The sequence below is a fragment of the Thunnus thynnus genome, chromosome 2, assembly GCF_963924715.1.
Source record: "Thunnus thynnus chromosome 2, fThuThy2.1, whole genome shotgun sequence".
Classification (NCBI taxonomy): domain Eukaryota; kingdom Metazoa; phylum Chordata; class Actinopteri; order Scombriformes; family Scombridae; genus Thunnus; species Thunnus thynnus.
The window spans coordinates 11683231-11695313 of record NC_089518.1 but is presented as its reverse complement, the minus strand read 5'-3'; the positions used below and the strand labels follow the sequence as shown (position 1 = coordinate 11695313).

Genomic DNA, 12083 nt, shown 5'->3' with positions numbered 1-12083 from the left:
GCATACAGGTACACGTAGCTTAAAGATGTGCAAGGCTGTGTCATTAGTCTGACACATTACAGAGCTAAAACAACAGGGTTCATGTATAGCCATGCTGTGTGTAATCTAATGCAGTTTGCTGAGAGTTCAACCCACCCCTTCCTCCAACTCTAGGTTACCAAAGTGGTCAAAACCATCACCCGCCGCACCTACCTCCCAGTGATGGTGACTGACAACTTGATGGTGGAGTCCCGGCCTGCCACCAGGACCCCCACCCCGGTCCACATGTTGACCCCCTCCCCTTATGAGACAGTACCAGAGACAGAGCCAGTAAAGAACGCCGAACCCTGTGTGATTTTGGTTGTGCTGTGTCACCCCCCCACCCACCTCCCCCGACTGCCTCCCTGTTTCTCTGTCGTCACATTTTAAAGAGGCCCACATTTAGCCGCTTAGGCTTACTTAAACTAGATGGGCTGAAAATGAGTCACAGGCTTCTTAAAAACCTGAATTACTACCTCATCCTCCCCACTAACCCCACAGCCACCATGTCCACTTAAGCGCTCAATAAAGTGAATGCTGCAGAGGTTGTGAAGCCTCTTACAGTGTCGTAAAGTGGACAGTTTGACGCCTGCTGGCTTTCCATCCATTTTTAACAGTTTGGTAAACAGTTAAAGCCTGTGTCTAACTGCCCGTGGTTGTTTTGAATGCTTTTCCGTGCAGCTGTGAATCTCCATACGAGTACACACATACAAATCTACAGTCTATATACATGTGCACATAAACACATTTTCACAACACTCTCCACCATTTTAGCAATTCTCTTTCAGCCGTATTTACCCCGCTTCAGCACATTTCAGAGGCTCCTCTGAAACGCAGATCCCTCGCCTCCCCTCGTTTCCCCTTGCGTGACGGTTTAACGCCTTGTGAACTTGAGCGTACATCAAAAAGAGTGTTTGAAACCTGTGTGATGGCTCCCTTTGCAGCACTTGCAAATCGCCTAAAAAGCTGTGTTAGTACAAGGCAGCTGGGCATGTCAAGGCTGGGAAGCTGTAGCATTCACCGTGCTCCTCTCTCAGCTCAGACAGCTGGAATAGAATAAAAGTAAAAAGTAAAAAAAAACAATGATGAATGAAATGTGATGAAATTACCAGATATGGATAAAATCATATGGGCTTGGGTTCCCTTGTGAATCCATATCTGTCAAGAAAATCTATAAAGAGTATCAAAAAATAGAATAAAAATATGATTTAATAAATTGCATTTATTATGCCGACCTAATCTCTTTATGCAGCGCATGACATTCAGCCCTGGCCTGTGTAGCACCCTTGAGGCCAAGATTTAGCATCAGGGCTAATGGTATGAACACCAGAAAAACCTTGTGTGGGTTCTGTCAGAGCCTAGCACCCTGAATCAAGAGGATGGAAGTGAGCTTATTATTTCAAGGTCATACATATGCTTTAGCTGATGTGAATCAAGCAAATTAGCTCTTTATTTTTAACTGCGCAAGGCAGAATGGCAACAGAAACAATCGTAAATTACTCAGTAATTACTCTCAACATGGAAATGAACCTTGGTGTTCCTGAAATAGGTTTTGTTATGTAGCTCACATTCAGGGTGTGATCAAGAAACAAGGCCAGTGAAGATTCCTATTTGTTTCAATCAAGTTAATGAGGATGCAGGCGTTGAACAACCGATATTGTGGTTTCTTGATGTTGTTACATGCCTTTGCTTGCTCCTGATTAAAATCAAAATTATGGCATTGATGGGAAAATAAAAAAGCATATTACAATTAAGAGGGCCAGTGTTGAAAATTAAACCCATCAGATGCGGGAGTGAGCGGAGCGTTTCTCAAGAAATTCAGGCTGTTGGTCTAAGCTTGTCAAGTGGGAATGAACCTCTCTGCAACACCTTGTCAGGCACATCATGAGTTGCATCAGACCTGCACCCCTGCAGATGACGATTAATTTTCATCAACCTCATTAATTTTGAAGATGAATTTATAGCTGCGGACAAAATAGCCAATTATTGGCCACAGTAGAATTCACTGGGCAGCAAATTGGTTTTGTATGGGCAGCGAGCACAGGGAGCGAGGAAAGGGTGGGTGCTGCTGTCTCTAATTCCCCAGTCAGACAGCCTCAGAGACAGAAGAGGAAGTCGAGTTATTTAGCTATGGGATGAACTCAATGTGAGAGATAGATACATGCAGGTCTGGTTGTCACAGTCCTCCAGCTCTGGAGCTACAGAATGTGGTGCTGCCCTGCTCTCTGGGGACATAAAGGATTCAAGCTCCAGTGGAGCTGTAGCACTTCAAGATGGCTCTGTTACAGCAAAATCCCGGAGACTCAGTAGAGCAAGACAGTTACTTTGTATATGCAACTTCGTGGGTTTAGATTTCGTTGCTAGTGCTTGTCTCAGAACAGATTATCATAGCATGTGCACTGACTTTTTGCACTTTATACTTTAAGGTAACACCCATGTGTCAATTATTGGCTTTAGAATGAACTACTGATCGGTTAGTATCCAACCCCAGAGCAGCGGAGGTTTATTCCTGACTATAGCCAGTGCATATGTGTAGTATAGTTGAATTTTAATTTTAATTTTTGATCGATGATCAGAAAATCATCCCCCAACCAGCTTCAGCATCAAAAACACTTTAAAATGAAATATACATGTCTTACAATGAATTAATTAGTTGCACAGATTGAAAAAAATGAATAAAACTAACACCAAAAAGTTAATAAGATTGAAATAACACAAATGGAAAATGCATGTTTTAATCTGGACACAAAGTTAACATTTACTTATCTTGGTTATTTGTCAGTCTCTTTCACTGAGAAGCGCTCCGATGCAGTGCCCTTATTTAGGCAGCTAAAAGAAGCAAATGTCTGCATTTAGTGGGCAGTATGGTTTTCTTTGTGTGAAGTTTGAAGATGACTACATCATGTCAAGTGGATGCAAACATCAGGTTCACTTTAACATCAGGTATGTCTGTACTCCTCTGCAGGTGACTAAGATGGTGAAGACGGTGACCACACGGACAGTGCGACAGGTGCCCCTCGGCCCGGATGGCTTGCCCCTGCCTGAGGGTTCGTCCCCACTGGGCAACTACACCGACTCCATCGACCGGCGCTACTTGAAGAATGGAGGTGACCGCTTCATCACACCCCAAGCGACCTCCACCTTGACACGCTCCTACAACAACTCCTACAATGATTCCTACGGTGAGACACCCGAGAGCCAGTACGTTCGCCACTACGGTCTGCACGATGGCTACGCCGATCTGACAGACAACTACGGCAGCCTGTCACGCGGTGTCAACTTCCGGCCGCCCCGCTACCCCTACCTGCCCAACAGCTACCGACCGGAGAACAGCTACACGCTGCCTATTCGCAAGGATGACTATGGCCACGTGGCCCAGCCCCAGGTGCCTATGGGTAGCAGCACTGTGGATCTGAACCGCTCACAGCCAGAGCGCTTCCAGGCCGAGCCATATGGCCTGGAGGATGATCGCCGCAGCTTGGGCCCTGAGGAGGAGGAGCCCTACGAGCTTGAGCCCGACTACTCCACTGCCAACCGACGCACCCTACAGGGGGCCAACCGGGGTCGCACCCACCGGGAACCTCTTCGTGACGGGCCCCGAGTCAGGTGAGGATAAATGCAAAAAACTGAATAAGGTGGAGGCTTACTTTTAAACAGGTGGTCTGTTATTCTACCCCAGAGCAAAGATAATACACACATACATCAGTATAATAGTTGTTTTTATACATCATTACCCGAAGTTGATACTTAAAAACCTGACAGATTGTGTTTAGTCTGAGGGATTCAGCCTGCTGGAGCATGCAGGAAATAATAGTTTTATGAAGGTGTACAAGTTCATACAGTATACATGTTTTTCTTTTTACGTTGGACAGTGAGTTCTCGTTCATATGCATGAGCACAGACTTTGCCTTGACACGAGAGGAGATCAGGCCTGTTAAGATGAGAGAGAATAAGGAATACTTGTCTTGTTCTCACCATAAAAAAGACTACATTACACCGTGTGCAAGTAAACAGATGTCTCTTCTTCTTGAGCAACTTGCTTGAGAAAGGAAGCGAGGAAAAGCGAGTCTTTGATTGCCATTTTCCTGCAAATGGATAGCGAACATGTATTTGTGTCAGAGGTAAAGAGGTGGGAATGATTGGAGATGTGACGAGGGAGGTGAGGGGAGGGAGAGAGTTAGAGGACGGGAGGCTTTTGTCAGTTATCTCTCAAAGCCTTGTGGTTTTAGAGCAACCTTTGTAGAGAGGAGTATAACCCCTGGCTCCACCGTGAAGAAAAAAACCCTGTTAGCCTTCAACAATAAGATCCCAAAATGGACTCTTGTCTCCTAATAGCTTCCAAGCATTTCATTGCCGCCTAAAGGGGAGCCCAGAAAAAAATGTCCACCCTGAAGTAAATTGAAGAAGGGTTTTGAAGTTGACTTGGTGCAGGAACACGGGAAGTGCGTTTTAAAGACTTCTTTTTGAGCAGTGATCTGTAGCAGATGGATATTTTTCAAGTTCTCTGCACTTTTCGTCCAATCTGAGGGCAAAATGTTTGGGCCTGAAGCCAGATCTAAAGGAATAGAGCTGAGGAGGTTGAGACGCAGGAAGGAGCAAGACACAAAAGAGCGTGTGTGGTTTTTTTTTTTTTTTTTCGTCATGTTCAAAGGTGATGCTGAATCCAGGTATGTCAGCTCCTTGACAGCACATGAGCTTTGCTTTTAGACCCTTCTTAATTAAGCTTATGTACACACACTCATGCATATGCAAGTAGCTGGATTTAAAAGCTCCTGCATTTATGTGCACAAGGCACGAAAGAGCAGATGCCTAATCAGACTCTCTGTCTTTACACACTTTTGACTTTGCTCTGACACTTACGTGCACAGTATCTCTCACACACACATACACACACACACACACTCTCACGCGCTCAATAAAAATCCACATCTTCAGAAAATGAGTCACTCCCCCATCCGCCTAGTGAGAGGCGCATGCTGTGACAGGCAATTTGTAGCTTGCCTTACATGTGTCACAACACACCCCTAACAGCCACATACACCCCTTCAGACACACACACACACACACATGCACACACTGACAGCCACACATGTGAATGCCCAAACATAAACACACACCCGTATTTGAAGGCACTCCACTGACTACTGCCTGGCTAATTGCAGGATAAAACAGATCCCAAACATTTCCTTTTTTCTTCTTTCCTTCATTTCTCTTGCACTCACATCAGCTAATGTCACATCACCAAAACATCAGTATACTATATGCGTTTCTCTCTTCTTTTTTTTTCTTCTTTTTTCTCCAAGGAACGGTGAGAATCAGCCCTCCCAGAGTGCCCAGGCTCTCCTGTGCACTCACACTGCGATTAGTGTTCTTCCAAGAAGGGAACGGTGACTCCAAAGCGCTGTAATGAATCTGGGAATTAAAGCGGTTTAATTACAGCTTATCATTGCATTGCAAGCCCTCAATTATGCGCCGACAAAAATGAAGATGTTTAGCACTAAAACGGCTTCCCGCATCGGCGCCGAGCACTAATTTTGTCACCGCAGAGTCCAGCGTGGTAGTGTGTGAATGGAATGTTGATGTACGGTTTCTTGCCAGAGTTCTTTGGATGTGTGAGCATGCTTCACTGTCCTGGATTTCACTGTCAACATTGTTCCAATATACTGTAATAGGCATGTGGAGGCCAGAGTAGCACTAGTTCACTAGCTCAGTAGTGTTTCGGTGTCTAAAGTGTGATGTGTGAATTTAGAAAAGGTTGATTGAGATGGCAGAATGTGATCAAAACAAATGTTTTTAATGCTGAATTAAGGCAGATTTAGAAAAAAAAGAATCATACATTAAATTGCAGTGAAATACAAGTTTGTCTTTGTTGTTGGATAGTGTAGAGTGTTGGCTTTTATTTTCGCCACATCTGTTTTAACTGAAACTTTTATCTATGTGCCTGGACAATTTCTACTTTTGTCATCTCTCTGTTTTATGGAGTTCTGTCATCGTTCAGTTTAGATTTTACTTGAAGCACTTTTAAACTTTGCTTTGGAAAGTGTTATTATTTACCTTTTATAGTCTAAAGGTTGCTTGCTCAAAGGCAGCAGGAATGTAGCATCTAAGGGAAGGAAGGGCATCTCTTTACCGTTTATCACTGCACAGATTTTGCAGATAACCTTTGTGTCTGTCTCTCCTGCCCCCCTGCTGCCTGGACGTGAATGCATCTTACTGCCTTTCCCCCCACCCCTACCCATTGTTTATGTGTGTGTCAGTATGTGTGTCCATGAGCACTATTCTGCGTATGTGTGTGTGTGTGTGTGTCCTCATGCCAGCGTGATTAATAGCTGCTTTTGAACTCTGCCAGACTACAGGGGCGTCTTTAAGCCAATCTCTAATGGCTCATCTCTCCTTGGGTGACCCGCGCAGCTGCACCTGCCCGCCTGTATCCAGGGGTCGCCACACACACACACACAGACAGATAAACACACACACAAACACACACATGCACATCCCTTAATTGAGAGCAGGGGTTCTCTCATTTTAATCCAGTGATGTCTGTAGGGAATGGCCCGTGGAAGTGATCTGTCACTAGCCGGCCAGGACCCCTCCTCCTCCTCCTCCTCCTCCTCCTCCTCCTCCTCCTCCATCCTGCCAAGAGGATTTCACTGAAAGCCAAATACTCTGTTTAATATTATACTTCCCCTCTGTCATGTTTGAGGTTTCTCAGAACCATCCTCTAAATTAAAGAAGAAACTTCTGAGCGTTTTTATTCTCCTTTTAAATCAATGAAATCAAGCAGTGGTGGCGGTGGATAATGCCATCAAAACATCCTGAGAAATAAAGTGGCAGGACATAAACACTCCAGCTTTGCTGTTTTTTTTTCTCTGCTTTCTTCTCTGTCCCACAAAGACTCTTGTGCATCATAAAACAATTATTGCCCATAATTCAAAATGAGCGTTCTGCTCGGCAGGGACAGTCAGTGAAAAGCTCCTAAACGCTGCAGAGATGTTATGTGTACATATGAGAAGCAAACATCTTCTTCCGAGTCTCTAATCCTTTTCAGTTCATCTCCTTTTATGGGCCTGCGGAAGACGAGGGTCAGGCAAGGCAACAATTGAAGGATGATGAAAGTAATTGACAGAAGATGAAGGAAAGGAAGAATAGCAAGGATGTGACAAAGTCCAGCTGAATAAATGAGTGCTGAAGTTTGCGGACATGCATACATCTCGTATCTACTGTATCTGTTTATCTTCTCTTCTCTTCTTTGTCTCTTTGAACAAACGAGCACACTGCGTGTATCTGTAGAAAAGCACACAGATACACACAAATAGCCCGGACATTTAGCAGCTCGATTAACATGAGGAGAGTGATCTGCTGTAATCACGCTCGGAGCATCGCGTCTGGCGGCAGAGAGCCCTTTCACATCCTATGAATACACCCCTCCCTGTACACACAATGGCGCCAATTTAAATGCAAATCCTGACATTCCCATCACTCAGCCGTGCGACGCCTGCTTTACCAAAAGCCCCGCCGCATCAGCCCAGATCTAAATGAGCCACAATCTGCACAACTGTATATCTTATCTGTGTGTGGAAAGTGTGCGAGAAACATAGTGTGACAGATAATGAGAGAGAAAGTCACAGAGAAACAGAGATACTGTATGTGAAAGAGATTTGTGGTTATGTATTCAGGTCTGGGCGACAGTGATGATGCTGAGATTGTGTAGTGGCCTTTCTTAAGGAGGGTTACTCCTTCCTCCCGTTGCTTTGTCATGTCCAATATCCCACAGCAATCGAAAGCTGGATGATGACCTCTGAGTATGTGAGTGTGTGTTTAAATTGGGGTGTACGCAAGGAAGCATTTTTCACTCTTTTTCCATGCAGTCTGACATGCTGCTTAGTGTTTTCGCCAAACCTCAGAGCAGCAGTCTTTCTTCAAATGATGTGCTGTAATCAGGCTCTTGATTGGCACCTCCTTCCATACTGTGGTTACAGGCTGCCTATAGAGGTTTGTGGCTCTCTAACATGTTCCACCAGCTGGAAAAAAAAAACTACTTTTAAAAGGAGGAATAAACAGTTATGATACACTAGATCTTGGCAAGCTAAGTTTAGCTGCTTCATTTGCAGCTTTTGAGGAACACCTGTTTGAAAAGACATCAGACAGTCACAGCTGTTCTTGACATGTGGGCATGACACCTAAACCGTGTCCCGCAACGTTTGCCACAACCATTCAGCACTCCGGTTCTTTGAACTTGGTTCACGTTGCTTGCAGCATTTGGACGCAGGGCCGTGCTTGCGGTGGAGTCTCACTCCATCTCTATTAATCCTCTTTCCATCCATCTGAATAGGGGATTTAGTATCTCGTTACAATGCTCGGGCAGGAGTTTTTCACCCACTTCATCTACTATCGATTTCTCCGGTAGTAAAATGCACAAAGTCGTGCCATAAAAGCCAATATGTTACTGTGAGGCTTCTGTAAAAGAAAAATCAACACAGGAATACACCAGAGCCGAGGCGAGGATGGCACGCTGAGCCCCTTCCCCCCCCTTCCCCAGCATGTCTGGGAAGAACTGTAAAAACATAATTAACATAAAGCTCATTAAAATTAGAGCTCGTTGTGGAATTTTGTACCAACCACCAGCGTTGGCCACCATTTTGTTGCACCACCAACCACCATACATCAAGGATGGTGAGAGGAGACCAGCTGCATTATGTAATGAGGATAAACAAGTCTCAGGCTGCGGGGTGGGAGGGGGGGATGATAAAGGCTGCGCATAAGTACACAACCCTAATTACATTCCTCTCCCCATGTCATAACTTTTCCCTACCACACATTCACCAGACATTTAAGGCAACACAGTGGGAGAAGAATTTCAAGTTTCAAAAATATTTTGTTCACATGCAACTCGTGTAAAATGTGACTCCCACGACTCCATCCTTGGAATTGGCCCTAAAAATGAAAAATTGTTCCTGTGATTAAAGAGCCTCAAGTAAAATTTGTAGCCTGCACCCCACCAACAAATGATCTGTCACTGGAATTGAGTGCGTATATTTTTGTCCATCTTCCTATAGAGAATTGATTTGGCTGCCTTTGGAATTGCTTACCCTAGATCAGTGGTTCCCAACCTGGGGATCGGGACCTCAGCAAGGTGTTGCTGGATTAATCCAAGGGGTTGCAAGATGATTGGACAGGATAGAATAACCTATTGTTTACACACAAATTGCAGTATTTGAGCTCCTCAAGCCTCTAAAAGTTATTCAAATAAAATAAAATAAGTCATCTTTCCTTTAACTTGTAGACTATATAACATGTGACAAGGGGTCCCAGGCAGACTTTGATTTATTTTAAGTGGCCCCGATCTAAATAGGTTGGGAATCCCTGCCCTAGAGAACCATGTGTAGATCATAGACTTCATAGGCTTGGGAGACAGAGATTGGTTGAAGGACCCTCAAAAGGCAACTCCCTTCTTCCTCCCCCAGAAGACAGCACTTATTTTTGTCATAGAAAGTGTGTAGAGCCCAATACTGCACAAGTGTCCAGCCCTAAAAGTAATAATGCTAATAAGGTTAATGCATTTTTAGCAACTGTATGCTAGTCTTCTGCACTGTGAGCAAAAGGAGCATCGTTGGGCTTATAGTGCTCCATAGGGGGTCAGCACAGCTCTTTTCTTTGTTCCCAGCGGAAAAATACATCAAATGCATTCTCTACTATATATGGTGGCTTGCTGGAAAAAAAAAAAAAAAAACTTCATAAGGCTTTCCTTCAAAGCTTTGTCTTTGGTGCTGCCTTTGTCTCTGTCTGTCTGAGAACTGCCTGGTTTTCTTTGTGCAATCATTTTCTGTCCCTCAATCACTTAGACTTTATGTTTGTTGAAGTCTGACATGTTTGTGGCTACCACCTGACAGTGAGGAGTAATAAGGAGAATCTTGCTTACTGTATCACTCTCTTTGTAGAGAATTGCCACCGCCTGACAGATCTGTTAATAACAGATCCGAACTGCAGATCACTACGTCTTTCCTCCTCTCTCCAACTTGCTCTCCTTCGTTTCTCCTCTCCATCGCCTACATCTTTTCACCTCTCACTCACCCTGTCCTTTGCTTTCCCTTCTCTCCTCATTAGTCAGGGGCTCCCATCTCACTTGGCTTCTCTCAGAGTCTTTCCCCCGGCTGCCTAATTTCTCTCTCAGACAAATCTGGTTGAGTCACCCCCCATTTACCTCGTCCATCTCTCTCGTCCTCACTGTCCTCTCTCTGTGTGTCTTCCAGAGCGTACCCAGACGACCCCATTGAGGCAGAGCTGATTGATGAACGCCACCCTTACATCCATGGCATGTATTCAGCGCCGCTGGCCCAGCCAGAGAGGGGCAGCATGGCCAGTCTGGACCGCATGGGTGGCCGGCGTTCACCCTCCATTGACAGCATCCGCAAGGACCCACGCTGGCGTGACCCAGACCTTCCTGAGGTCATTGCCATGTTGGGCCACCCAATCGACCCCGTCAAGTCCAACGCTGCTGCCTACCTGCAGCACCTGTGCTATGAAAACGACAAAATCAAGAAGGATGTGCGTCAGCTGAAGGGGATTCCTGTTCTGGTGGGGCTCCTGGACCACCCTAAATCTGAAGTCCACCGTAAGGCTTGTGGTGCCCTGCGCAACATCTCCTACGGCAAGGACAATGACAACAAGGTGGCCATCAAGAACTGTGACGGCATCCCGGCCCTCATCCGCCTGCTGAGGAAGACCAATGACATGGAGGTTCGCGAGCTCATCACTGGTAAGAATTAACATTATCATGTTAAAGGCAATAGTAGAAACACAAGATTAGAGCTGAAATGATTAATTGATCGATGATTAGCTGATCGACTGTAAAATTCAATGCCAAAAATACCTGAGTTCCAGCTTCTCAAATGTCAATATCTTTATTTATTGTCCTATGATTGTATGATGAGTATCTTTTGGTTTGATCAGACATAACAAATAATTTGAATACTTCAGCTTGGGCTTCAGGAAATTGTTATTCTTTTCACCATTTTCACACATTTTCTGACTGATTATTCAAGACGATAATAGGCAGATTATTGGATAATAAAAATTATAATTAGCAGCCCTACACAAGATAATGTGATGAGGTTGGAGCAGAATAATCCACCAAAATGACACCAGAAACACTAACAAAATCATTTTTCTATATTTAATCAGTACTACTAATAGTTGTAATCAGACAACAAAACTACCTATTTAATTCATGTGTGATCCATTTTGTAACATCAGGTTAAAATAATGCAAGCAGGTGATTGTCTTAAGGCTTTTTGTCACAATATAACGGACTATAAGTGAATCTAGGAGGAACAAAATCTGTTGAAATTCTCTGTGGTGTTTATTGTCTTTCGCTTGAATGGTGTCGTGATGAAATGACAGTATCGCATTAAGCAAAACATTTAGTACATTTACTAATTTAGATTAATCAAGTAAGACATCGTGTACAATTGCCTTGCCATAGGTAAAGGTTTCTTATATTAGCCGAAAACACCTGCATAGCTGCAGCTAAGCCTGTTGGCTGTGTTCTACACTGACTGTAGTAGTTTCTGTCTGTCTAATTACTCTCAACTCTCTTTTATGTATAGTAAGTATGAAAGTGCTGCTTTGAAGCCTTTTAAGCTGATACTACCTAAATATATGCCAGTCCTTTCCAATCACTGGCTGCACACACCCCATCACTTATCTATTCCACACAGGAATACAGTATACTAAGTTAGTGGCCAGAATCCCACACTCTGCACAGTAATACAGAACTGTGAATCATACGTTAAGAAGCAGATTTACTTCTGTGTGTGACTATTTTTTGAAGCAATTTTCACAATATTGCTCATATTAAAGTTGAAGTGTTATTTTCTCATCTTAGACACCTTACATAATTTGATTAATTTATGTTCCAGGCATCCCATACGGGTAGATATACAGTAATACTTGCTGAATTAGCATTGGATTGTGTAACTTCCTACATATATGCTACAGTATAGCGAAGGGAGATAACAAAGCTTTCAAAGCTATAATTAGTCATTCTTTTAATTCCAGTGAAGACA

The 12083-nt window shown here is 43.9% G+C and overlaps 1 protein-coding gene across 11 annotated transcripts in view; it reads left to right on the top strand.

Annotated features, from left to right (window-relative positions):
- The window catches only part of arvcfb (ARVCF delta catenin family member b), a 239117-nt gene that overhangs the window by 158198 nt on the left and 68836 nt on the right, over positions 1 to 12083 (top strand). For 7 of the 11 annotated variants that reach the window (XM_067603116.1, XM_067603098.1, XM_067603089.1 and 4 more), the window contains 3 exons: positions 154 to 309; positions 2984 to 3624; positions 10269 to 10774. In XM_067603116.1, the coding sequence (XP_067459217.1) occupies positions 154 to 309; positions 2984 to 3624; positions 10269 to 10774 (1303 nt within the window). The remainder of the gene's footprint in view (positions 1 to 153; positions 310 to 2983; positions 3625 to 10268; positions 10775 to 12083) is intronic. The other 4 variants (XM_067603162.1, XM_067603153.1, XM_067603171.1 and 1 more) reach the window with 1 other exon arrangement.